Raw genomic sequence first — 27,157 nt, 5'->3', positions numbered from 1 at the left:
AATCAAAAAATATTTAGAATAGAGTTACATCGTCTTTTTTTCTGTAAGCGCCTTAGGCTTTCAAAAAATGCTGTTCCAAAAGAATAAATTTTTTTGTTCGAAAAATGTCCGAGTTTTGATCACGGAAGAGGCTTCCGAAGGCTTAAAATTATCACAAGTCAATTCAGTGGAATTCATTATTAATTTTTTCTCCAGCAGGGAGATAGTCTGAACGCAGTCGTAACTGAATAGGTGACTACAATTGGATTCTTTCCATTTTCCTACAATTACGGTAAAAAAATGACCGTCGAAAGCATGAGGAGATCTTTTTTTGTTGTTTGTACTTTTGTGGATAAAAGCTTTCCATTACTCCTCTGTACTGCATTGAATAAAGAATAAAAATACATTTTCAATCTGCTTTCGACGATACCAATGCGGTGCATTCAAGACAGCTATAACCAATGTAGAACTATATAAATAACAAATGAAAATATTTACCAGCGTAAAAAAAGTATTCCTTTATAATAATGGTGATATGTTATCTTGTCTTGCCATCCAAAATTGAGTGAGTGAGACATATGCACCAAACAAAGGTTAGTCTAGTTACGAAAAAGAATAACAACAACAACAACTCCAACAACAATATAAAAAAAAATACAATCCAATTAAAATCGAAACCATACAAAATTTGAGAATAAACTATTAATCTTTATTTTATTGAAGTTAATTTTCGCTAAATAAAATTCTTCTTACAAATTCTTGGTGGCTTAGTTGGTATCTTTCTCTTAAGATCTACTATGTTAAAACTAGCAACTAAACATTGAGGATTATGGTATAACTATTTTAAAGTCCTGTTAAAGAGGACGTTCAAGCTGTGAAGGATAAAAAAACTTGGATAAACACAGTGTTCTATGGATGATTCAATTAATCACAATCTAAGCGATTTTGTGACAAAATCTTATTTTTAACTTGTCGAAGGCAAAGTGGAGTAGATACGAGTTTCTTTAAAAAATGTTAAATTCGTATTAACTGAATTACTCAAATCCTTTCTAGTACAATTTCTTGCATATTGCTTTATTTGAAGGAAAACAACTGTGACCGATTACACTATGAACAGGTAGAAAATTAGAAATGAAAAGCTTCCAAAGTTTAAGGAGTAATACTTATTGTTAGGAGAACTACTTACGTTTAATAGCTTTAGGCATGAGTCAGAAGAAAATTGACAAACTAACCTCAACAAGAACAATCAGTAAAATAAGACTCTGTTGAAATTTAATTCAAGTTTTTTTCCAAGGTCACTTTTGAACCACGACTTTGTGAGCCTATCCCAATTTTTATTCAACAACATAATTGAAATTAAATTTAATTATAGCAAATTAGCAAATTAACATTGTAAAAAAAATCCACTTCTCATGAGGCTTTGAACTTAACATGTTTTCAAACCATCAAGACATTATTCCTCTCTAATAAAGTGTTACGTGAGGAAAGACTATTTCAAAGTTGTACATTCAATAAAGGGGTAAAAAAAACTGCAATCAGAGTGTAGAAAGTCAATAACGATATAACACTAATCACGAGGAGCGGAATCTTTTAAACTTTTACAAGACTATGTAAGACCGAACCAATTAATTGGCCTTGATTGACCAATGCGCGTATTCCAAACACTCTTATTACTTACAATTTAACAATTAAAGACAGCTAGCTTACAATCAAAGATTTTCACAGTAATAGAGACAGCTTTTAAGCTCTCCTTTAAGCTCTCCTTTAAGCTCTCCTTTAAGTCGACATCCTGTCACAACTACCTAACCAGACCAAGCAACTAGCAACTAAATACCTACAGAAACCTTCGGTTTGATGAAAATGATTTATGCTCTGCTTGTCGTTTGCACAGCACCTAATTCAACATCTCCTTCCATTATCTGATCAGGCGGCTCACCACTTTTCACAATGCCGCTGGCAAGTCTGACCGTATCTTCGTCGGTAAAACTCAGTTCTGTTTCTGCCTACATTGAAACAAAACCCGTAAGAGCTTAACAGGGCAATTCAGAATTATCAAATGAGTTGATAACGTAAATTTGCCACCGTAAAGAGTTTTCTTCACGGTTGAATAAACTTTTGCACGCTCCTTAACGGTAACTCGTCCTAACGAGACGCCTGCACTGCAGGCTGGGGTAAACACCTATAGTTGTCAACTTACGGTTGCAAATGGCGGTTTAAATAGATGAACGTTATTATACAAAATAATGCAAAACATTTGCAGTGACACACTATATTTATACTTAATCTACCTGTGAGTTACATGACAAGGGTGACTCGCACGCACATATTCTTTCGCGAAACATATCAAAAACTACATCTGTTACACACAGCTACATGTAATCTACGTTTTGAACATTTCCCACTTATGTTGCGATGAAAGAGAGAATTAAAAACCATGAAAGAGATATAGCGCTAGCTCGCGCTCACAATTCGGCGATTTCGAACACGACAATGAAACAGGACACGTTCCTGTTAAGGGCCAGGTTAGGTTTACTGATCATAGCTTTCCCTGGTACACTGGAAGGGTTAAAGAAGTCATTGACATAAGGCTTTATTCTTAGAGCGAGAGTAGGGATAACGGAATCGAAATCCCTGAAACATGGATGCAAACTATTAAAAACCATGACAGTCGATCAGAAACAAAACCCAACTATGAGGGAGAAATATCTAATAGACGGAATGACAATAATGATCTAAATGCACCAGTAAAACGCGCTGTGACACACCTATAACAAAATAACTAGGTAAGGTACTATAGACGGCAAAATGTAAACTATCAACCTCGTCGCCTGACAAAGACTAGCAGTGTAGCAGTGTTAACGTCGTGCTCAACACAAGATTGATTAGCCTGACTCTCACTCCATGAGACAAACGATTAAATGTTCATTTATCTAGAAAAACCTTCTGCCCAAATTTGAAACAGTACCTTTGCATCAGGCCGCGATCTTGAGAGGAATCTTACAAGAGGACCGCACCATCCCGGTAAAGTCTCTGTCAGAGGCTGGCCATAGTTGGTAAAAATAGGTTTCATATACGTAAAGTTTGTCAAGGAAGTGAAAGTAAGTCTTGCTTTCACCGCATTTACCCTAGAGCAATAAAAAGACCTCCAATGCAACGTGCTCTGCTATGCGCAAAAGAAGGGAAGAGGATTTATTTCTTCTCCCCATTCTCTTTCGTTTGTCAGAGGCTGGATGAAATTTTTAATCAGCATGGGAAATGATCGTAGATGTGTACTTCACTTCGTTGTAGGCACTTCACTTCGTTGTAGGGGCATTTCAAATGGCCCTACAACGAACTAACTCTGAGTTTCCAATCACCCAACAGTTTCGTAAAAATACCCATTCGTGCTGTTTATCTCAGCGACCTGCTCTAAAAAGAAAATTAACCCACTGACCAACAAAGGAATCTGGAATCAGGAATCAGGAATCTTGAGTCCATTCTGATAATGGTTTACAATAATCATTGTAAATAATATGACGTGTATAACTATGTTGAGACCTTTTCACCGAGTTTATGGGATAAAAACTAAAACAAACTCAATAACAAAGTTAATAGCGACTATCCACTCAAAACAAATTATCATTCCAGAACTAAATTGGTTGGTATTGAATAATCTCCCCAGTAGTTCCATCCATGACATGAAACTGGTATAGGTGGGGGTGAACCTGCTTTGCTTTAGGGCAAACTCTCAAAAATGGTAGAGGGCGTAGTTGAAATGGGCGTAAGAATATATCCCCAATAGCTCCATCCCTGACATAAAACTGGTATAGGTGGGGCGAACCTGCTTTCCTTCATGGGCGAACTCACAAAGAGGGTAGAGGGCGAACTTGAAATGGGCGAAACCTCCATATACCAACGAAAACAAACGAGTTTAATTTGTTAAGCTATTTCAATAAAAAATTTCTGACATGCACAGTGCATTTTGCTGTATACAACAGCATCAATATCGCGAAGGTTACAAAAGCAAAATTAAAATGCTACGCAAGAAATGTAACTCTTTCACAAAAGGATATTTCACATCAAAGTCATACCACATTCTAAAGATCCAAGCTCTTTCGTAATGAGACTGCGCAGATCTACGATTGTCATCTATTTTCTACATGATTTGAACATTAAAAAAGAAAAGAACGACCACCGATGATAACAAAATAATTGACAAGTACAAACTAAACGAAAAGAACTTGAATTGTTTACAGACAAACTTGGATACCAATAATAATAAAAAAAATTAAAGCAATAAACAGGAAAGAAAACAAAGTGAATCGACAGTATAATTTCATCAAATTAAAAAGGCACAGGCTTATAACAACCTTCTGAATTTTGTACGTTTGGCTAATTCTTTAATGCCTGTGTAAACACCTCTTTCTACAAGTACCATCCTTTGCATCTACCCTTCCATGCACGTGATGACAACATGTTGTGTTGACCTATCAAACTTCAACGTTTTGACAGAAAAAGTTCAAAGTGGGTACCAAGAGGTCTATAGAATGTACGCAAATATTTTTCCACGAAAACTATGATTTGATTGTTAGCTAATGTTCTGTTCTTATTATCTAGCTGTGCGAGATTTAATCTCTTGATTTCGAAAGTCGGTTTTTGGTGGTACAAACAAATAAATAAATAAAAGATAAACAAGGCAGAAATTTCAAGTTTATATTTTGGCCTTCTTTGAAGCAAATGCCATTTCCGACCACTATCAACAAGCGTGAAAACCCTCTCAAGTGGGTAGGCAATGCACAACCTTAACCCAAATGGGTGGCAAAACTGAAGTATTGCGGTTGAGAAATTGAAGATTGGTACGCCAACAGTACATTTTTTTCCCCTTTTTTATGTGCGTGGAAGGGATGATGCAATCGACGGTAAACGTCGTTTATAAAGTATAAATGAAACAATCATTTGTAGCCAGAGGAGGGCTAGAGAGAGTTGTGAGGTAGAACTGGCACAATTGCGAGACCCAACATACCCTAACAAGGAAAATATTAGAGCAGATTTGACGACTCGAGGCAAAATAAAGTGATGGCTAACTTTGGTAGTAGATGGCGGAAGTGGTAATAACAGAGAAGATAGATAAAGACAAAATTCGGGTAGAAAAGGATTTATGGCCTTGCTCCACAAAGCAAAGAAGATCCGACTCTATTATTTATATTTATGTGGTCTTCAATTTAATTAAACATAGTTCCCCGACAAAGGCAAGAAAATTTGCACACTTATACGGAAGAAACCTACAGTGCTCACCGAAACATAGGTAGACCCCTTATCTTCTTCTTCAGGATCTACGCCAACTCTGAAAAACAAATGGAACATGTTTACTTTAAAAATTGGATTCAAGAGGAAAGAACCCACTAAAGATCGTACTACGTAAACTTTGATTCCGTCGTAAGAAAAAAAACTCTTTTTAAATTCTTTTAAAAACAAAATTTATTCTTTTAGAAAAAGTGAAGCTATTCTTAGAAGAGTGAGTGGCGAATTATTTGGAACTCTGGGATCAAATCAGATTGCAACGGTCAGAGGTGATTTCAAAAGAACTTTAACGGATTCCTGTGAATGGATATGTCTGTAATTGGATTTAGTTGCTTTATGTTTAAAACAGTATCCTACCTTATCTTCAAAAGTGAGAGTACCCACATGGTAGCACTTCCGTTGAAAATAACAGTTACAAAAACCACAATTAGTACTGACGTCAACATCATCTGACGAGGAACTGATTCCGTGTTGCGCATGGCCAAAGCGAATGCAACGGCACCTCGCAAACCTTCATTGAACGGCTGAAAGGTGTAAAATTACACTGATACATTAATGGAAGATAGTAAGTAAAAAACGAGCACTTAATACCTCGTCAAAGCCTGAGCGAGTGGGCATGACTCAACTCAGTAAGATACCTACGGTGATTGCAGTTGAGTCTGTTACTATAAAAAAAGCGACAGCCTCGTCCTTGGGCGATTTGAAATTACTCCCCCGAGTTCTCCGTGAGTACACTTCATTCAGTTTTACCATCATTTTTAGTAGGAAAAAATCGGGCGTTTAATAACACGAACTCCACACCAATTCATTAGCTCGTGTTATGTTTTTATTCATAAAAGTGGTTTAACCCACAGTGTATCAAAATTTTTGATACATACTTGTATCGACGTCACTCCAATAGCTCTCGGGACGCGCTAACATTAATTGTGTTTTCAATGATATATTTTTTTTAATCGCGCGACGGACTTCGCCGAAAAAGGGGACTGCTCGTACTCTATCAGTTAATTTCGAATAGGATTTTGTCTTCCAATTCTATTTGTAATCATCATTTACAGAGTTAACAAATCGAACTCCCGTTTCGCTGTTGTCCAATTTTGTTGATCACTCGAAGGATTCCAGACCGAATTGTACTCCACTCAGAGCACTGACCATCATCAACAATGATACGCTAGTTCTACATTCTTTTCCTTGAAAAAACAATCTTCAGATTACTCACCTGCAAACACCATCATATGCTGAAATTTGTAATTAATCTTTCTGTGCCTTCCCATATTAAGTAAAAACGACAATGGATAAACGTTTAAAAGCCTTCCCAAAGTCATGGCAAGCTGTACATCAAACAGTTAAGAATCAGTAACCGATGATTGGCTAGGGAACGTTCAATCAGTAAGATACCACAACAGCATGACCCAAGCGGGCTTTTGCTTAGGTATGTTAATCGTTAACAAGCTGTATCAATTGGTGAACAATAGCGAGAAGGAGGGAAAACCGTGAAATTGTCTTTGTTGCATGCTTTTGCTGATACCTTTGCGGTACCGGTGTACAGCATTCATTAGCTTCACGATCCTTTTAAACTGATTGACCAATTAAAGTTCTAATCAATTAGCTATAAAACAGAAAGTGAGCAAAGAAACAAAAGATTCTGCTCTCTCGTGGAGCCGTCAACATAAACTACAGTACCCTTGCTTTAATCTCCGATTTTTGCCGCTCTTCAAAGTTCTTCACATCTTCTACATGTAGCTCTGCATAAACTGAGCCCATAACTTTAAAAAGTAATAAAAAATACAGAAGCAAACGATTGATTTAAAAAGTTAACAGTTTTAAAATGTTTCCTCCACAGATTCACATAAAGCTACTGTTTTATTTCTCAATTTTTTCTTTTCAAACCAGAAACACAGCCCCGTAAAAATGCCTCAAAATAATCAAAATGTTGGTCATTAAACGTCATTTTCGAAAGATCAGAAGTGACAAGTGTTAGGTGTTACTTTCCCAGTCACCACTCCAATATAATAAAAAAGATACAAATGTGACTGATATAAATCTAACATTCCACTGGTGATGTTGAAAGGTGAAGAGAGATAACCCCATGTATGAAAATATAAAACTCTCCGCTAGAAAATTTAAGAGTGCAAACGCCTGCAAAGAAATGTTGAAAAACATATGAAGGTTAGCTTTGTAATTTTTGGTAGAAGAGAGCTGCGAGAGATCTATTATTCCACAGCATTTCACTACAGAACAGGGCAAAACTACGAAGCAACAGAGTGACCGTAATGAACGACGCAACTTTGATCGGTTTTTGTTTTTTAGGTTTCATGTTTAAACAAACGAACTCTTAAGTGCGACAGATTTTTTTGGGTCCCAAAAAACACAGTGGTTTTGTTCATGTTCTTTTCGACTTTTGCGTACTCCTTATGCATTCGATATGATGCCAACATAAGGCGGTAGGGCGTATTTCACAAAACTAAATTCAAGGTACTAAACAGTGAAATAATAGTGGAATTAAATCACATAATGCGAGCGGACATTTAGTTCATTGCTGCGACTTCGATTACTACGCAAGTCGCAAAATATCCTCTTGTGTTATTTGTTAGACCATCGAATACGGTATATAAATTACTTTTCCAGGAGTATCATGTAGTGTATGATTTTCCTGAAGCTAAATGAAATATGTTTTGAGGATAAGTACAGTACACATGTGAATGACAAGCCAAAGTAATTAAAAGTACAGTACCTGTTTTGTGTTCTGTTTTGACTCCTCTGACAAATTGTTATATGTGTAATGAGCTTGAGATATTCCACAAGAAAGAACTGTAACAATCCCTAGAGGGAAACAGCACGAAAATGATTGCACAGTTTCAACAACAATCTACATAACTGAAAATAATAACAGTAATGGTAATGATGATAATAATAATAATACATATAAAACACTAATGGTAATGATGATAATAATAATACATATAAAACATCAACAACAAAAAATAAGAAGATTAATGACAATTACTATTTACTGTACTATCAATATTATCATCATTATCAGGAGTGTTCTCACAATTATAATCATTATCATTTTTTTAAAATTAGTAATGGCAATACATGTAAGACTGAGTGGAGTCCAATTCAGTCTGTAATCACGCGAGCGTTCAAAAAAATCACTCGACCGTTCGATTTAATAATTACGAGTACGCTAACAGACAATCAATTCTGTGATTGGTGGATTTAGCTGAGTTGACCTAATATGATTGGCTGCCTGAACTGTCTGAATACAGGTGTTCGATTACACAATGTACAACCAACTACTCCCTTACGCTGTCCAATTACAACTTTACATAATAATTAGTGAAAAATAAAGCAGCTACTGCACCAATCACATTTGAGGAAACAGCAATGGTTACAACTATATTAATAATAGAGCATTAATAATAGAGCTTTAATGACAAGATATCCATCAGGTTTCTTTTTGCCTGTTATCAAAATGAGAAGTAATAACTCTCAAATTTATGGTAATAAAGATAACTATGTAGAATTACTAGCCAGTGCTTTCTTTATTTACTACATTCCCAGCATTATTTTCACCACGATTACCTAGATAATAAGGTTTTCTCCATCACCTTAGTATTTAGTGAACTTTTAGACACTTACCTGTTAGATTGGCTGCCTCTGCCATAAGGAATGTGGTCCATGAAAGTAGGAAGAACAAAGCCGTCTCTAAGAGAGGAAAGTCTGAGATTTTGGTGAGTTTTGTCACCTGTTTTTGTTGTGATGTCAAGGGTCTAAAACCACAAAATGTTCATAATGAACATCAAAACTCCATGGGACAGATATTGACAACAAACTCCACATGCAAATATAATACAAATACCACTTTTTGCCAATTCAAGCATAAATACAGAACCTCCTCCCCCCCCCCCAAAAAAAAAATAGTCACCAAATCTCAGTAAAATTTTCAAAGGACAAAAATTCATAATTTTTTTGGGGGGGGAGGAGGGGAGGGGAGGGGAGGGGGTGAGGATTTTATTTTTGTAAGATTCCGTTAGTGTCCCAAGATTTTATCCAACATTGTTTGTAATTATGTCAAATGAACTTTTGAAAGGATACAAGAGCAGTAACAAGACCCATAGCAAAACCAAGAAAGAAAGACCCCGAGAAAACACCAATGAAGACACCCACTGACTCAAAGAACTTATCAACTTGAAATCCAGTGCCTGTGCTGTCCAACAGATATGTCTCCACAGATCTGCAAAGGCAAGCTTGATTTAATTCATTTATAAAAAAATTCTGATATAATGCGCACTGTCATTGGCTGAAAGAACGTGCTCTACCAGCGATAGTACAAAACAAAAAGCTGAGCTAAAGCCGTCGTGCCAGTTACCAATTTGTACTATGTCAGACCATTTCTCAGACTTCACGCTACTAAAGAAGAAGGGAGAAACATTTGACAACGTCTCATATTTCCCCATGCAGTTCTTTCATGCTCTCGCCGCTTCCTGCATGCTTTACAATAGAAGAGAGCACAGTCAAGGCTTCTTGATTTGTTAATTCAAACCATACTTGACATTGCATGAAGATACATGTACAGGTATGTTTCAGTTGCACTTCCTTTCACAAAAAATTCTCTGGGTTGAGAAAGGTAAATGTTAAATTCACACTCAAACATAAGTAAATTAATAACTCATGATTTAACAGTGGACAATTTAGGAGGTGGCTCAATGGGTCTTCTAGTCCATAGCTTCTCAGTCAAATTGCCTTGAAATTCTTGACTTCACAGCCGAAGATACCTTTAAGTAATTGCCAAACATTTTGTAAGAATTGAGATGGCAATATCTGCACTCCACATACTCTTTACAGTTGCTGTATAATCTATCTCTCTATCACAAGAGCTCTCGCAAGTACTGTATTTGATTTGTTTTCAATATCATCAAGAAACCACGTATAGTAGTTTTCTTTGTTTGTCAAGAGTGAGCAATTATTGGTTCATCAACTGTGCTGTGCACTTGACACAACTAATTCTATTAGTTACAATAAATATCTAATCCGAATTCTGACCCACGCTTCTTCCTACCTGAAGAGAACAATTGCCACGGCATCATTCATAACACTTTCACCAAACACCAAAGCATACAGATCCACATCCACATGCAGGTCATGAAAAATGGCCAGCACTGTTACTGCACAACAAATCAAAGTAATATTACATTTGAGTTTATGATGGATCTACAAAAGGTGTAAACCAGAGAATCAACACTGGGAGGGGTTAGGGAAAGAAGGGGGAGAAGGGTGATGGAGAAGAGCAACTTTTAAAAACTAGTGATGGAGTAGAGTTGCCTCCCAATAATTTGAAACTTCGAGAGAAACTAAAAATGTTTGAGAATGGGAAGTTCAGGCTATTGGGAGGTAAAAGCAAATAAACATAATAAATTCATACAGTGAGCATTTTAATCAGATTGATTCTATCATAGCATAGAAAGATTAATTGAAATGAAACATTTGGTAGGCTGGGGTTGAGCAGTTAATTCTTTTTGAAAATAGAACACAGTGCTTTCATCATGAAACTCAGAAAACCATGTACACCTGTTTTGTAGAACTACAATAATTTACCATATAAGGGCATCCGAATACACAAAATATGCCAAAGTAGTACACATAGCGAAAGAGGTGCAATAAAATAGCCGACTGCTTAATTCAAACTTCTCCTCAAAACTTTCCGGTTCAACTACAACCGTTTAACATTAATTTTTAGTTCTCCGTTTGTCGATTTTGGTCAACCGTTTCGTAGTTTAAGCTATCCCTTTTTGGACTTTGGCCGTTAAGTATCTGTTTAAAAACGTTTCTCTAGACCGTTTAACGGTAAAGTGTAAGTTTCCGATTTCCCATGGAGGGCAACATTTGTTTTTGCCTTTAGGCTTGACTTTTAAAGAAACAAACTTTTAAGCCTATCAGATTTTGTAGACGGTCACAAAGAACACTAAGATGGTTTCCTCCATGTTGTTACCCCTTTCACGTACACCCTATGCAATCAATGAGATATTCAGATAAAGAAATAGGAGCGTTTTGCAAACTAAAAACTAAAGCACTACAAAATGAAATAAAAGTGGAATTTTGAATCTGATATTCAGTGGTACACTGTAATACAAGTAAAAATTTGCCCCTTGCTCATAAGGTTGGTATTGCCTTGAGTAGCCAGTTTGAATAATTCAAACCAACATACCTGGATCTGTGGCTGATATCAGAGCTCCAAACAAGAGGCATTCCAGGAAATCAAAATTTTTGTCTATATGATGAGAATCAATCATTGTGTAGGCATACATTGTCCCCCTGTTTATCAGACAGAACATATAAATTAAACAGTAGTTGGTAAGAAGCGTTGTAAAGAAGTATTGTAAAAGTATATTAAAGGAATTTCTTAAACTTTAAAAGCAAATTTCCTTATTTATCCAGGATTCCTTTGGTTTTGTTTTACTTTACTCTAGGATTGGCATAAAAAGGTTGTATCAACCTCTCAACCAATCAAATTCAAATTTTAAACCAATTGCGACTTGTCTCTCTTTAACATTCTCACTGGCTTTTTGTAATATAATATTATTCCTTCCCTGTGATTGGCTGTTGCGTTTACGTTGGTTTTAATTTCACATCACCTAATCAAAATGCACACAAAATTTAACTGACTATTTTCCTTTCTAGTAACCATACTTTTCCTTCTGAATTGAGAAAGATGACTCTCTTCATGGGTTAATATCATTAGTACTATAAGTGTAACAGAAGCATCATCATATTATTAGAAAAACAAACAAGAAGCATAAGTATTTTTACAACAGTATAAATATGAAATCATAACAAGTCCAAAAGTGCAAATCAGCCATGCAGGTGAGGAAAATAATTCTTAGCCATCATCATATCTGTAACTTTTACATGCTTAATTTACATGTAAATGTATGTGTATGCATGTTTCCTCATCAGTTAGAGCTGCACTGTTACAGTAAGTGCTTAATGGTCATACGCCATTTCTTTCTCAACTTTAAATCTGTTCAACAATTTGTGTACGGCAATTTTCATAATTATTTCATGAATTTCATGCTTGCGGACCGGCTCTTTCATATTACCGTCTATTTAGTTGTGGATCACAATGGCACACAAGGAAAAGTTACATAACAATGAATAACAATAGCACATATACTTCATCTTAACCTGTTTTAATACAAGTCTGTACATAAACACATACACTTCAGGTGAGGGTATGGTACTGTACTAGTATTCGATGTCCGCCGCTTATCTTTGAGTTACACCGCAAAGTGCACGTACTAAATCTAGTCAAATCTACTCACCCAAACACCATGCACGAGATGGTTGTTCCAACAAATGCGTATGTAAGGATGGCGCCAATGTTCCGGAAGAAAAAGCGCTGCAAGTGTAATATAGATATACAATAATAATCTATATAATGTTGTACTTATTCCAAACAAGAAAGTGTGAAAGATAAATAAATAGTTTACTTATAATTTTATTTCTCTGAAGCTAAAAAATTGAATAATACAATTATTACCAAAGTTTATAGCAATAATAACATTAAAAAGAACTATTAGTGGTTTGAGGCAAGTTTCTAGAGAACTTTGTTTGCATATCTGTCGCGTTTGTAAACTGAATATGTCAAATGAATATACAATTTTAGTAAAATAGTTTAGGATTTAAGGTCATTAAAGTGATAAAACTATTGAAAATTTTTTTCGTCTTGAACATGGGCCTAAACTCTCATTTAATCCTTAGGTTCAAAGTACTGATGCTATGAGCAGGAAGAAGGTCTTGGAGCTTGCTCTGTTTACTCTGAATAATTTTCTTAAGTGACATGAGTGTGCTTTAATACCACTGTATAATTATGTAAATGCAGAGATGTGAACTATATTAAGATTATAACAAAAGTTCACTTAGTTATTACCTTTTTCATGTCATATCCAGCATAGAAAATAATTGGTGGCAGTAGAACATAGAAAAATATTTCAGGATCAAATACAGCCTGCATGAAGAAAAAGAAGAAAAATGTAAACTGTACATCTCAAAAGGCTTTCAACTTTCATTTCTGATCAACAAAGTATTTCTTAACTGATATTAAATAATTATTTATAAATTAGGCAAAAATTCTGAGATCCTTTCTGCCCAGCATGTTATGGTTAGTACTCTAACAACAGAAAATTTATTTAACTCTTTTACCCCTGGGAGTAAATAGTATTTAATTTCTCCTAACAATGTTACCTCCGAATCCAACATTAAGGTCATTAGAATAAAGGAAAAATCATCAACCAAAGAAGCTATTGATTGTTAAACAAATTCCCATTGTCAGGAAGAATATAGAGAAAAGTATGGAGAATATTTATATTGATGTTTGGGTAAAAAGGCTTGATACATTGCTCCTTTACTCTAACTTGTTTTTCTTGCCTGTCTTTGTCTTTCTTTTTTTTCACTATAAAACACTTGCAGTTAACTAGTTTGATTTGCGTCATACTGTTATTTGTTTGATGAAAGAACTTGCTTGATCCAATGTGTTCACATTACAGTATTATAAATTAGCACACGCGCAAGTCCTACTTAATTCTTAAGGAACTACCCTGATGATAAAAATCCTCATGTATGCATGTGCATACATAACATGACGTGTGCAGTTTAATTGCACCGACTTTAGCCGCATGGTTTCAAAACTTTCGAGGTTGTTTTCCTGTTCTCTCTCTTTTTCGATAGACCTTTATGCACCGTTGCTTTTAAAATATACTAATTAGATAGCAAACATATTGCTTTTTGAGCGGAATCACTTTAAAAACAAAAAATCCGAGTAAGAAAACTTTTATTAGTTTATCATCAGCCTCTGAATTTTCTTCATTGTACTTACCATCTGATTCAGCTCACTTCCCTGATCAGCGCCAGAATTCTGCACTGCTCCAGACAACGTACATGAATACAGTGAACCATTTGGAGTGCTGATATACAGCTTCTTTGCTGCAGAACTTATGGTACAGTTTGAGTGAGTAACTGCCACTCTCTTATTTCCACTAAGATATTTTATGAGAAAGCCAATTACCAGACCTAGGAAAAAAAATGATAACTTAGCACAATTTACCCAACAACCAATCCACGGCAACTATGGTCATCACAACATGCACCTTGCAAACTTAAAGGAAGTGTTAAAAAGTGGAATTTGAAATGAATTGCAAGTCACTATGCAACCGAGAGTACACAGTCAAAGCGAGCGACAGAAAACATGATGGTCAGTGATGGTGAATGAAAGTTGAAACTATCGTCCACTATTATGAACTGTCATGACCATTTGAACTGGGCTTAAGATATGAATAACTTGGAGTTGCCCTTCTACTCCAGGTAAATGACAAAAGCACTGTAAAAATGAATTACTCGAACAAATGATTCTTTTCTTCTTATTGAAAAATTTTCTAAATCCAAGTTAGTCTAAATGCATTCGGACAATTCCCATAACAGACCCTGTGGGACTTGGTCCAAACAAGAAAGAAAAATTTGTCTGGGTATTTATTCTTAGGAAGCATAAATATGTCTTGTTCCCACAGCATTTTTATTATTTAGTATTGATAAATCTATCAGCAAAATATTTTGCTGAAAATGACTCCAAACATTTTCATTTCTTGGTGTATCTTTCACCAATAAATTTGAAAAATTGAGAGTGTGTCCAAGAGAGCACCAGGCAGTCGTGCTCATGCCATCTCACCGATTTCAATGAAACTTTGCCAGTTAAAAGGGTGAATGATGTTGCGGTTACAACGCTTTAATGTAGAAGTCAAGAACAAACCTGGTGCACAGATGTATGTGGCCGATAATTTGTCCAGAGTCTCACTTAATGATAGTACGTCGATGTCAGACAATTTCCAAGTTTTCGCCATAGAACTTGACACACTCACCCCCTTTGATTCCATCCAGAAAGGCTAGATCAACCGCAGAAGTCTACAGTGCAAGACCTCGTTCTCGAAACCTTAAAAACTATTGTGCTAACGGGATGGCCAGAGAAAAGAGAGCAATGCCCAATACAAGTTCGCGATTACTGGAATTATATAGAAGAGATTTCGCTCCACAATGCAATTCTTAGATTTGGACCTCGTCAACAACATCACAAGATTCCAGTTCGTGTCACTGACCACTGTTTTTTATCAACGACCAAACGCGCACGACTTCGACCCAAGGATACAAATTTGCATTTCATTTCTACTCACTCTTCTTCTTTACCCCGAATAATCCCCAAATGTATGGTCATTAATGCAAGATCACTTGTGAAAGTTGATGCTGCTTCTGCTTTGCATATGGAATTGCACTCAAACAACTGCGATATTTGCATCATCTCCGAGACATGGCTTAAACCAAATTTTCCATCTCATCTCGTTTGTCCGAAGGATTACTCAATTTTGCGAAAGGATAGAACTGACCGGTCAGGCGGTGGTGTTGCTATTGTCTGTAGGAGCGATTGGTTGTTGGAACGATTAGACAGCGTTTTTTATAATGCCTTTGAATGTTTGTGGGCTAAAATTACAACTCCCAACTCAAGCTTTTATGTGGCTGCTGTTTATCATCCTCCAGATCCGCCATATTGTCCTGATGATTTATTGGAACATCTAACAAATAGTTGTGATCATTTATTGACTGGTAATCCTAACAGCAACCTTATAATTTGTGGTGACCTCAATCAGCTAGATTACAATGATTTTCTTACACAACTAAATTTATTCCAGATGGTAAATACACCGACAAGAAAGAACAAAATTTTGGATGTTTTGATTACTAACGTCCCACATTTTTGGAGGAAAGTATCGGTCACTCAAGGACTAGTTCGATCTGACCACTCTGTGGTCCTGGTATATCCCAGAATCCCACTTAAGGCTGAAAGGAAAACTGTGATGTTCAGAGATGTTCGTGATCATCATAAACTGGATATGGATAAACTGTTGAAGTTTCATAACTGGGACAATGTTTATCAATGCGGAGATGTGAATGGAAAACTTAATCTTTTTTGTACCAAGATTAAGTCCATGTTTGATGAGTGTTTTCCGGGTATATCAGTACGTGTGTCTAATAGGGACCCCCCGTTCTTTTCTCCTCTAATCAAACATCTACTGGACCAACGGCGAAAATTGATTCGGCGAAGTAACATGTCAGGAAATCCTGTTTCGATTGAGATCCAAACTCTTCAAGAGAAAATCAACAAGTTGATCAGAGATAATCAAGTTCGAGCAGTTAAAGGGAATTTTGAGAAACATAGTGCAGGATCCAAATCTTGGTGGTCAACAGTCAATTCCCTGACAGGAAGGAAGTCTACCAACTCGCAAGTAAGCTCAATTATCTCCCCGAGCGAGATCAATAATTTTTTCTGTTCCATTAACACTGATCCCCTTTATAAACCCATTGACACTGTCACTATCCCGGAATCAAGCGAGATGCCTGTTTTAACGGTCTCCAGTGTTACCAGGAGTCTACTGAAATTAAAAAGAACTGCCTCTGGTCCAGATGGAATCCCGTACTGGTTTTGGAAAGAGTTTGCGTACGACCTCGCTCCTGTTGTTACCCATATTTTCAACTGTTCTTTGGAAAATCACATTGTACCTGATCTTTGGAAATTGGCCGACATAACTCCCTTGCCTAAAGAGCCCAACTTTAAAAATTGCACACAGCTGCGGCCCATTTCGCTGACTAATGTAATAATGAGGGTTTTTGAACGTCTTGTATACAGACAAGAATTATCTCAATATATGAAGAACTTCATTAGCTTCGACCAGTTTGCATACCGCAAAGGCCACAATACGACAATGGCCTTAATTAAGTGTCAATATGCTTGGCTGAAATGGCTTGAGTCGGGTTTTGATTGTGTTAGAATCTTCTCTTTTGATTTCAGCAAAGCTTTTGATTCGGTCCCTCATGATATCCTCTGCTCTAAGTTGAAAACACTTGATATAAATCCATACGTGACCAATTGGATTATTAGTTTTTTACAGAACAGGAAACAAAGAGTTGTTGTTGATGCCATTGTCACGGACTATGTAAATATCAATAGAGGTGTCCCTCAGGGGACAGTTTTAGGCCCTATACTATTTTCTATTATGGTCAATGATATTAAGGCCATTCTACCAAATCAGAATTTACTTGTGAAATATGCTGATGATTTAACATTAAGTATTCCAGTAAAATCGCTGGCTAATAACGGCAATTTAGCAGCTGAGGAGGTCCGATCGATCGTCGCATGGACATCTGCTAATCGTATGCAACTAAACTTCAAGAAAACGTGGGAGATGCTTCTTAGAGGCAAATCCACTAAGGCCTTACCTGCTCCTCTGGTTTCTATAGAGCGTAAACCATGTCTGAAGTTGTTGGGTGTAACTTTTCAATCTGATCCGTGTAACTGGGATTTACATTTTGATAATATTATATCGAAAGCCAGTAGTCGTCTGTACATCTTACGTGTTTGTAAATTCTATGGACTGCCGCTCGATCATCTTCATCTTCTCTTTATCAGTCTTATTCTACCTATATTTACATATGCTGTAGAAGTATGGGGCTGCGCGTACTATCATAAGTATCTGAGTCGCATAGACAGGCTGTTCAAGAGAGCTTTTAAGCTTGGCTACTGTAAAGAGCTTTTTTCGATTGAAAATATTATTATTCTAAAAGATAAGAAGTTGTGGGCCAAGATCACCGACAGCGATTTTCCAACAGCTTTAGATGACCTTTTGCCACCAGAGCGAACAATGGATACGCTACGTAAGAGGCGCCATAATTATACTCTCCCGCTTGTCAGAACTGAACGTTTCAAAAGGACCTTTATTAATAGATGTTTGTTCTCTTATTAGTTATTCAGTTAGTAATTTAGTTAGTTTATTAGTTTTATACTTGCTGATTTCATGTCATTGTAACTAAACACGTTTGTTGTTTAGAGTGCTTAATAAAGACCTTTATTATTATTAATTCTGTTTAAGAGTCAGAGAGTGTTAGTTCCGAAAGCTATGAAGCCGGAGAGGCTTTCAAGAATACACTCCAGCCATCAAGGAATTGCTTCATGCCTGAGAAATTCAGTGGACATGGGATTCCGGATACTGTTGTTTCAGACAATGGTACACCGTTTAGCAGTCAGAAATTTCACGAGTTTTTACGCAGCTGGAAATTCAACCACGTGACGTCAAAGGCTAACGGTAAAGCTGAATCTTCAGTCAGGACGGTCAAACAGTTATTAAAGGAAGCTGAACGTGATGGTAAAGACCCCTTGTTAGCTTTGTTAGATTATGGGAACAACCATACAGAAGGTCTAGGAACCAGCCCTAGTCAAAGGCTTATGTCTAGAAGAACACGAACTCTGCTACCTACAGCAGCAAGTCTACGAACTCTGCTACCTACAGCAGCAAGTCTTCCCCGTCCCGAAATAATTCCAGACTCCACAGAGCAGTTAGAGGGGAAAGGCGAAAGGCCAAGTTTTACTATGACCGTACTGCAAAACAGTTGCCTGAAATTGAACTCTTGCAAAAGAATCAAACGTGGAAGCAGACTGCTTGCGTAGAGAAACTCTCAGACAGGTCCTACATGGTCAAGTCAGGCGATCAGACCTTCAGAAGGAATAGGCAGTTCTTGAGACATGCAGCAGAGCCTACAACTCAAGACAAGCAAAGAAACAAGGATGATACAACCTTACCTGGTGTTAATCTCAAGAAAGTACCCACGGAACCGATATGGCCTGCCACACCTTTCTTTAAGTATTAAGCCAGTAAGCTCACCACCCACGAGTCCTGCGGAGCATTCATCCAGCACAAGCAGAGCTTTACCAGTGTCTCAGAAGACAAGAACCCGAAGTACTCGTCCAGATTCAAAGACTTTGATAAGAAACGTTAGTAAAGGCGTTAAGTAAGTTCGATTAGGGACTAGGTTTAGTCTCAGCGTCGACAAGTTTTTTGGTAAACTTAAGTCAGCCAGATTTTTAGGCAAGTTCTGTTGGAGTTGTTTTATTTTTTTAAAGAAAGGGAGATATTACGGACATGGTTTTCATGACCATATTTGAAGAATACTGTCTTCGTACACATACATGAGGTTTGATTAAAGAGTTGTTGTTGATCAGCAAATGCGGATCTTAGTTGATGAGTGTTTTGCCGAAACAGTGAGCATCACTGCACGATCTGAGAAAGTAAAAACCTGTATTTATCTCCCACGCGTTTCGTCTAACAATAGTAGACTTCATCAAGGAGTTTTACAAGTGGGGTAAATAAGCCTGCTCATATACAAATAGTAAATAAGTTATCTCTACCTAGTTTCGTGTTCTAATGGAAATAAATAGCAAATAACTACACATTCTCTTGAGAACTAAAATTATAAATAACAGGGGTTCTTTGAAACAAATAGTGATAGAAAAGGTTTCAGTTCTGGTCAATATTGGCTTTTCATAGTCTACTTCCAACTCTGAGGGAACGCACTGAGGGAATTAAAAAAACATACATGTGTGATAATACGAGAAAGGGAATAAAAATACAAATAAAGGAAAAGGAGAAAACATAGGAACCCATGTTGCAGCGTACAGATATCTTTTGAGCCAGACCTACACAAGGGGGGCATTGGGATTTTCGGTTTGCGGGTTTGGCTATTTTTCAGATCGGTTTTTCGGTTTTTGTGCCAAAACACGTCGGTTTTTCGGGTTTAGTGTTCATTGCGGTTTGCGTCTTTAAGCATTTGGTTTTCGGTTTTCGCGAAATCACGCGCCTTCACTGATCTCGAATAGCCGCTAAACGCAAATGTTATCGAGAGGAATGCGTGACAAACCAATTGAAATATCGCAGGGATCCCTAGGTAGCCTAAGTGTAGCCTTACCCTCCCCCTTCACTAAGATGGGGGGGGGGGGGGGACGGTACGGCTACACTTAGGGTAAGGCTAAGCATAGATCATTGCCAGAGTTACTTTATCAACGTCAACGCCACCTCGAAGTTGGTAACCAAATTACAAGTCATACGTGACTGATTGATTCAACGTTCCAATAGAATCTCCAAACTTTCAGGTCTTAGAAACTTCGATGAAACTTTCCATAGCTATAGCTTTTTGCGACTGCAAAATTGCAATCCTATGGAGAACGTTTGTGCCAATTTCATTAATTTAATTAGGCTCCATTACCAGCTGCTGAGTCCGCAGAGACCACGCTCGAGGTCCTCGAGAGCGCAGCGGTTAATTTAAGCAGATACTAGAAGATACGAATGCCAAGTCCATGGTATTCATAAATCCTGCCATGAAATTAGTGTAGTTAACTCTGTATGCTCCACTTGTCACCACTCTATCGGATCGATCAGGGTTTTAACAACTGGGGTGTGAAAATGTATCGATTTGGACAGTTTTGCTTACGGTTTTCGGTTTTAGATGATTTTTCCTACGGTTTTGCGATTTCTAATGGGCCCCAATGCCCCCTTGCTACACACTTAAGCCCGACACCACGCAAAGAGACTCGAAAGAGTGCTGTGTACCAACTGGCTCGCACGTGCACGCAGGAAAGGCCATGACAAGCAGCAAAAATAATAGCGAATGCAGACGATATTTGCAGTCAAAAAAAGGGCAAATAAAATAACAGAAGGATTAAACACTTTCTAGAAGAGTTTTCTAAAAATAAAAGATAAACAATTTTTACTTCTCCTGAAAGATTACCCAGTCACGCTTCAAATACTATTTCTGCGTGGAATTTCTTGATGGTGGAAAGTGGAAAAAAGCATGTTCCCATCTTATTTTCTGGAAACATGGCACAGTTAATGAATGTTATGGCGCTATTGATATTTACTTTCAAATGAGGGGGGGCAGAGTTTCCCATCATCCGCGGTCTCGAAAAGCCGAAGTTGTTACACACAGGAACTTGTGCGTCAACAAGCACGCCACATGTGACCTTAAAATCTTCTCTCCGGTCACAGTTTCCTTACTGTTAACTGTGCGATAATGATAATAAACAATCAAATTACAAACTAATGAATGTTTTTTTCTGCACAAGAGCCCTATTCCCTGATTTTAGCAAAGGCTTGAAGCCCTTCCTACATAATTTTAATGAAAGTTTACCACGGGGATCAAACATTTATTGAAACGCGTGCAAGCTATGAAAACAGATTTATCCATTTCGAAGGCAAGTTTTGGCAATATGCCGGATACCTGTAATATCAGGCGGTCAGTTGTGAGCGGACTTGATCAAACGGGGTAAAATTTCCGCATAGCCCCATCATAAATTATGCATTCAGTTCTTGGCTACAGAAATCAATGACAAAAACAATACATTCCCATTGGGAAAACAGATTTGTTTTACAATAAGTAAGGAGCTGTGCGGAAATTTCACCAACTTCCGCATAGCCCCATACTATTGTAAAACAAATCTGTTTTCTTAAAGGCTATGTATTGTTTGATAAAATTTTACCACCAGTGCTTCAACTGAACATACCGTAGTTTCTCGATTATAAGGCGCACTCGGTTATAAGCGCACCCCAAACTAAGCAACTTATTCAACCGAGTTCCCAAACTGAAAATTATGTGAAAATACTCGGCTATTTGAAGTACCAAAAGGTTGAGACTTAACAAAAGGAAGTGATGGAACTGAGAACAATTATCCCTACACAACTGGCATGCAAACTCTTTTGTTAACGTAAATAAAAGTGAAAAAGTCACAGATTTAATGATCTACGTAAAAACCAAGGCTAAAATTTCACACCTGTAATAAGAAACATAAAACGCATACTCGTTTGTTTTAGCCTTCCTGCTTAGAAAACATGCTTCTATTTACAAAATTAAATAATAAATATTCAATGATCCGATTTCATTCTATTAACATCAACCAACTGATTTAAAACTCAGTCAAACTCATCATAAACAGTAAGAGTTTAACTTCAACTTCGTGTTCGATCGCAAATATGCCAAGCGCTCGCCGTCACTCGTATGATCTCAACGTCAAGTTGAAAATTGTTGCTGACAATAGTCAATAACAATCGTGAAATTGACCGTGAATACGGCATTTCAGAATTCATGGAGAGAAAATGACACAACCGGAAACATTTCCTGTTTTCTGGTGAGCTGCGGATAACAAAATGTGCATCCATAGAACGCTACCGACCGAAGGACCTGAGTTGGATATCATATTAGCGAGCAAGTGCTGCTTAGCACGTATGTAAACTTTTCTATGGAAGTTGGTGAGTGTTCTGGAAGCAGTATTCCTTTTTAATTCATAGGAATTAAGGATTGAATTTGATGCAATCTTCGCTACACCTCAGACCAAAAAGCTCTGCTTTTCCTCTCAACAATAAGACAGAATTTTCTTGAAAAAACTGTGCGCCTTATAACCGAGAAACTACGGTACCTATAATAGGGAACTCACCGTATATCATACAAAATCCTGTCTCGTGCAGAAAGCGCCAACGCTTAACTTTAAAAATCCACACAGTTAGCACAGTGATAATCAACAAAAACATCATAACAAGCAGGAATGCCGTGTGGATCGCACTGTATTTCTTCTCTTTCTCGGCAGCTTCCTTCTCTTTGACTTTACCGCTGTCCTCATTTTGTGTTTCTACGATGGTAGAAAATGAAAGTAGTAAAAAACACGCTAAGAGCGATAAATTCGATCGGGAGACCGCCATTATGTGTAGCAACATGATCTCGATACCAAAGTTATGATTATCGCTACTTCTTAATTGGCCCTAAAGTTATGCATAACTTAACTTCATGGCTTGTTTTGTGTGAGACCGTCCACAGGCGGCCCAAGCTCCAGCTGTGAGATGATCATCTTGCGCAATAGAAGTCATGGCGGAATTATAAGAGTTTGGATAGGTATATTTCCGACTACTTTAACGAAGTAAAAAATACGTCAAATTCTCAATAAAAATACCTCACCTTACTTGCGCAGCGTATCACTTGTTATCTGACCGCTTACTATCATAAAAAGAACCCATTTTAGCGAGTTGTCCATTTTGAGGTTTTTTATGTACGTGAAAAACCTTGAAATGGACAACTCGCTAAAATGGGTTCTTTTCATGAACGTAAGCGGTCAGATAACAAGTGATACGCTGTGAGAGTAAGGTGAGGTATTTCTATTGAGAATTTGACATATTTTTTTATTCCTTCAAGCGGTCGTAAATATTCCCATACAAATATTTATAATTCCGCCATGAATATTATCGCGCAAATGATCATCTCACAGCTGGAGCTTGGGCGGGCTTTTCCTATGTACGTGGAAAACCTCGAAATGGACAACTTGCTAAAATGGGTTCTTTTCATGAAAGTAAGCGGTCAGATAACAAGTGATACGCTGTGCAAGTAAGATGAGGTATTTTCATTGAGAGTTTGACGTAGTTTTTAATTCGTTGAGCGGTCGTAGATATTCCTATCCAAACTCTTACAATGCTGCCACGACTGTTATTGCGCAAGATGATCATCTCACAGTTGGAGCTTGGGCCAGCTGTGGACCGTCGGAACTCAAAGCCTGGGAACAAGTATACCGAAAAGAAAAACTGGCGGCTTACGGCTGCGAAGGAAATCTCAGTAGTTTAGTATTTTAGCGTGATAAGGCTTGGGTGTTGTAATCTGGTTCTCAAGTAAAAGAGATCACTATCTGCAATGGCTCAACCACCTTCTGAACAACAGGAAAACATTGAAACGGTGGTGAGAAAGCAGTAAGGTTCGAAGTCTAAACGAGAGCTGGGTAAGTTGAGTTTCAGGCAAATATCACGACGTTTGGGATGTAATTTCGACACCAAATAAATCGCAGAGGATTCTGTTGTGTTCACGTGAATGCCATTTCAGCTCTTTCGGCCACTTGTAAGTTGTAGGAAATAAAAAAATGCATACTTTTGTCCTATTAAAGCCCTGTGAGATCACAAATATGATTCATTTTTTCCCTTTGTTTTAGGTGGTCATTATACATTGTTTTTGTAAGTCGATGCTGATGAGAAAGAGAAATGTTTGCGGTTATTCCTTCTCTCGAACATGTTACTATATAGGTACCAATTAATCATGATACTGAAGAATATTGCATGCTATTAAAAAAAAATTTGCCCCTGATTGCTTTGTCAGCTGGAATGTATGATGTAATTTAGCTTGTGATTTGTGGGATTATCAGAAGTAAACTAGAAATACCTGAAGAGGGTAATGACGTACTTAATGCATAACATTTTGGTACAAAGTCTGCTTCGCTGTAATCTACCTGAAGGTGCTTTTAATACGCTAGTAAGACTTGCACAGCCCAGTCGAAATGTTTTTGAGTAGTAGACAAGCTAGCTGTAGTAATTATAGACAGCAGAGACCAAACCTGTTTCGGAAAAGCAGTTTGAAAAGTGTGAAGTCAGCGGAAGATACTTAATTGTACGCGGCCAAATCGCAGGTTGCAGCCCATTTTGAGTAAGCAGTAAAACTCCAGATTTGCTATTTTAACTAATTTTATCGAAAGCCAAACCCTACAAGGCTTTTATTCTGTTTTAGTTTGAAATGTTTCTTTTGTGTTTCTTGTTTTGCAGTAAGTTGCCTTGTTATGGCCATTTTTCACTCAAACATTTTTTCAACCAAGTTAAAATGTTTTTGAGAAGTAGGCAACCTGGCTACAGTCATAGGAAGTAGAGGGCGTCAGTGGTCCAGTGGTTAGTGCGCTGGACTCTGGGTCGAAGGGCCCGGGTTCAAGTCCTACCAGGGGAATGTCGCTGTATCCTTAAGCAAGATGCTTTACCCACTTTGCTTCGTCTCTCGGATAAGACGTAAAGCCGGAGGTCCCGTCTCACAACCGTTCTATGTTACAAATAAATTGTGGGACGTAAAAGAACGCACGCACTGTTCGCAAAGAGTAGGGCACGTAGTGCCCGGTGTTGTGGTCTATCTCGATTTGTGCCGTCGTAGGTCTGGGTGGGTGAGGTGTGATCACAATGGACTGAAGCGGCTGCCAGAGGCGCCTTTAATATGCTGACGTCCGATCTCACCTCTCTGGTTCCTCCGCAATTCAGCCCTTGGCTGCAAGGGAGGAAATTGGCACCATCTATCTATCTATCTATCTATCTATCTATCTAGAGGCTGAACCTCGTCCAGACTAGAAGTCTAACAAGCGTGAAGTAAGCTGCAGACGGCCAAATCCTCGGTTGCCGGCAGATTTTGATTGGGCTATTTGTCATTTAGCTACTCAGTATTCTTATTATTAAAGATTACTGCATTCCTTTATAATTATTTTTAGCTAATTGTATGCTGTATATATCTTGTGATTTGTGTGATTTTCACAAGTAAATTAGAAATACCTGAAGATGGTAATGATGTACTAGATGATGTATTTGATGATGTACTTGATGTGAAGCAATTTTGGCAGAAAGGGTATGCCTTGCCCGTAGGTGATTTTAACATGTTAATATGCATCAGCTGGAACAGGAATATTAAAAGAAAAATGTTAAAATTTAACTATACCAAGCTTTGGTTTTATGTCCAAATTAAGTACTTTATCGAAGATCACTGCACTGATCAGGCCCAGAAGACCGAAACAGTACTGTCTGCTGTCAGTTTAATTTTTGTCATTTATATTTATCTATTTTATTTATCAATGTTTCATTGAGTTATAATTCATCGATCTCTTTCGATAGTGCAAGTCCGCACATGTAACCTAATCCCATGTATGTATGTATGTATGTATGTATGTATGTATGTATGTATGTATGTATGTATGTATGTATGTATGTATGTATGTATGTATGTATAAGCCCAGTCGAAATGTCTTTGAGTGGAAAGCAAGCTGGTGATAGTAATAGGCTGCAGAGGCCAAACCTCGTCCTGAATTGAAGTCTGACATGGAAAGGTTCACCCTCTAGCAACATATGCAAAAAATAAAATTTCAGCGAGTTCTGCAGATCTGACTAGCATTAAGTCGAGGTCTGAGTTCTGCGACAACAAGGCCAACGTGGATATTCCCAGTTTCTGAAGGAGCAAGAAAACAAACAAAACGAACAGTGACACATAAAAAGTCATATTTCCTGATACAGCGTTTCCAATCACTGAATGTAACATATAGCTTTAAGGGGGGTTGTGAAAAAACCCAATATATGCAAAACCAGGTGAGTTTTCGGAATAGTTAAGCATTTAATGAAAAATGTATTGCAAGTTTTCTGATTAGATTAATCGACATCATGGTTGAGGACGTGATTTAAATGGTCAAAAGACATATATTCCAGAGTTTAAAAATGGATCATCAGCAAATTACACTTGATTTTCTTTCATTTCTTCTCGAATTATTCAACAATTACAATTTAATCAAAAATATTTAATATAGTTGCATCGTCTTTTTTCCTGTAAGTGCCTTATGCTTTTAAAAATATTATTCCAAAAGAAGAAATTTGTTGTCCGAAAAATGCCCGAGTTTTTATCACGGAAGAGTCTTCCAAAGGCTTAAAATTATGATAAACCAGTTCAGTGGAATTCATTCCCAATTTTTTCTCCAGCAGGGAGATAAGCTGAACGCAGTCGTAGCTGAAAAGGTGACCACAATTTGAGTCTTTCCATTTTCCTACAATCACTGTGATAAAATGAACTTTGAGAGCATGAGATCTTTTTTATTGTTTGTACTTTTGTGGATAAGAGCTTTCCACTACCCCTATCAACTACATTGAATAAGGAATAAAAACATACTTTAAGTCTGCTTTCGACGATACCAATGCAGTGCATTCAAGATAACCATAACCAATAAAGCACTCCATAAATATCAAATGACAATATTTACCCACATAAGAAATTTTCCTTAAAAAACTGAAATGGCTCGATCTGTGGAAATTTATGCTTGGAATATAATCAAGGAGATATGTAATCTTGTGTTACCATCCAAAACTGAGTGAGTAAGACATCTGCACTAAAACAAAGGTTAGTCTAATTATGAAAAAAAACAACAACAACAACAGCTCCA

At 37.3% G+C, this 27,157-nt stretch overlaps 1 protein-coding gene and 1 long non-coding RNA gene across 2 annotated transcripts; one reads left to right on the top strand and one right to left on the bottom strand.

The window, feature by feature from the left end:
• Positions 1 to 666: 666 nt before the first annotated feature.
• LOC113677306 (sodium/hydrogen exchanger 6) lies at positions 667 to 22,947 on the bottom strand. Its single transcript, XM_027194102.2, has 16 exons — positions 22,616 to 22,947; positions 14,135 to 14,328; positions 13,190 to 13,267; positions 12,582 to 12,658; positions 11,468 to 11,574; positions 10,322 to 10,427; positions 9,358 to 9,496; positions 8,902 to 9,007; positions 7,991 to 8,079; positions 7,282 to 7,395; positions 6,476 to 6,587; positions 5,617 to 5,770; positions 5,254 to 5,302; positions 4,032 to 4,114; positions 2,945 to 3,053; positions 667 to 1,982 (listed from the first exon to the last, which is right to left on the bottom strand). The coding sequence occupies exons 1-16, from the start codon at positions 22,890 to 22,892 to the stop codon at positions 1,845 to 1,847; spliced, it is 1,932 nt and encodes a 643-aa protein (XP_027049903.2). The 5' UTR covers positions 22,893 to 22,947; the 3' UTR covers positions 667 to 1,844.
• A 753-nt stretch (positions 22,948 to 23,700) lies between these two features.
• On the top strand, positions 23,701 to 24,855 carry LOC149043838 (uncharacterized). Its single transcript, XR_016188004.1, has 3 exons — positions 23,701 to 23,938; positions 24,146 to 24,236; positions 24,750 to 24,855. It is a non-coding gene; the product is annotated as an uncharacterized LOC149043838 (long non-coding RNA).
• The last annotated feature ends 2,302 nt before the right edge of the window (positions 24,856 to 27,157 follow it).

Source organism: Pocillopora damicornis, chromosome 6 (assembly GCF_964200805.1).
Source record: "Pocillopora damicornis chromosome 6, jaPocDami1.2, whole genome shotgun sequence".
Taxonomy (NCBI): Eukaryota; Metazoa; Cnidaria; class Anthozoa; order Scleractinia; family Pocilloporidae; genus Pocillopora; species Pocillopora damicornis.
The sequence above is the reverse complement of the archived record's forward strand: the minus strand, read 5'-3'. Positions and strand labels throughout refer to the sequence as shown.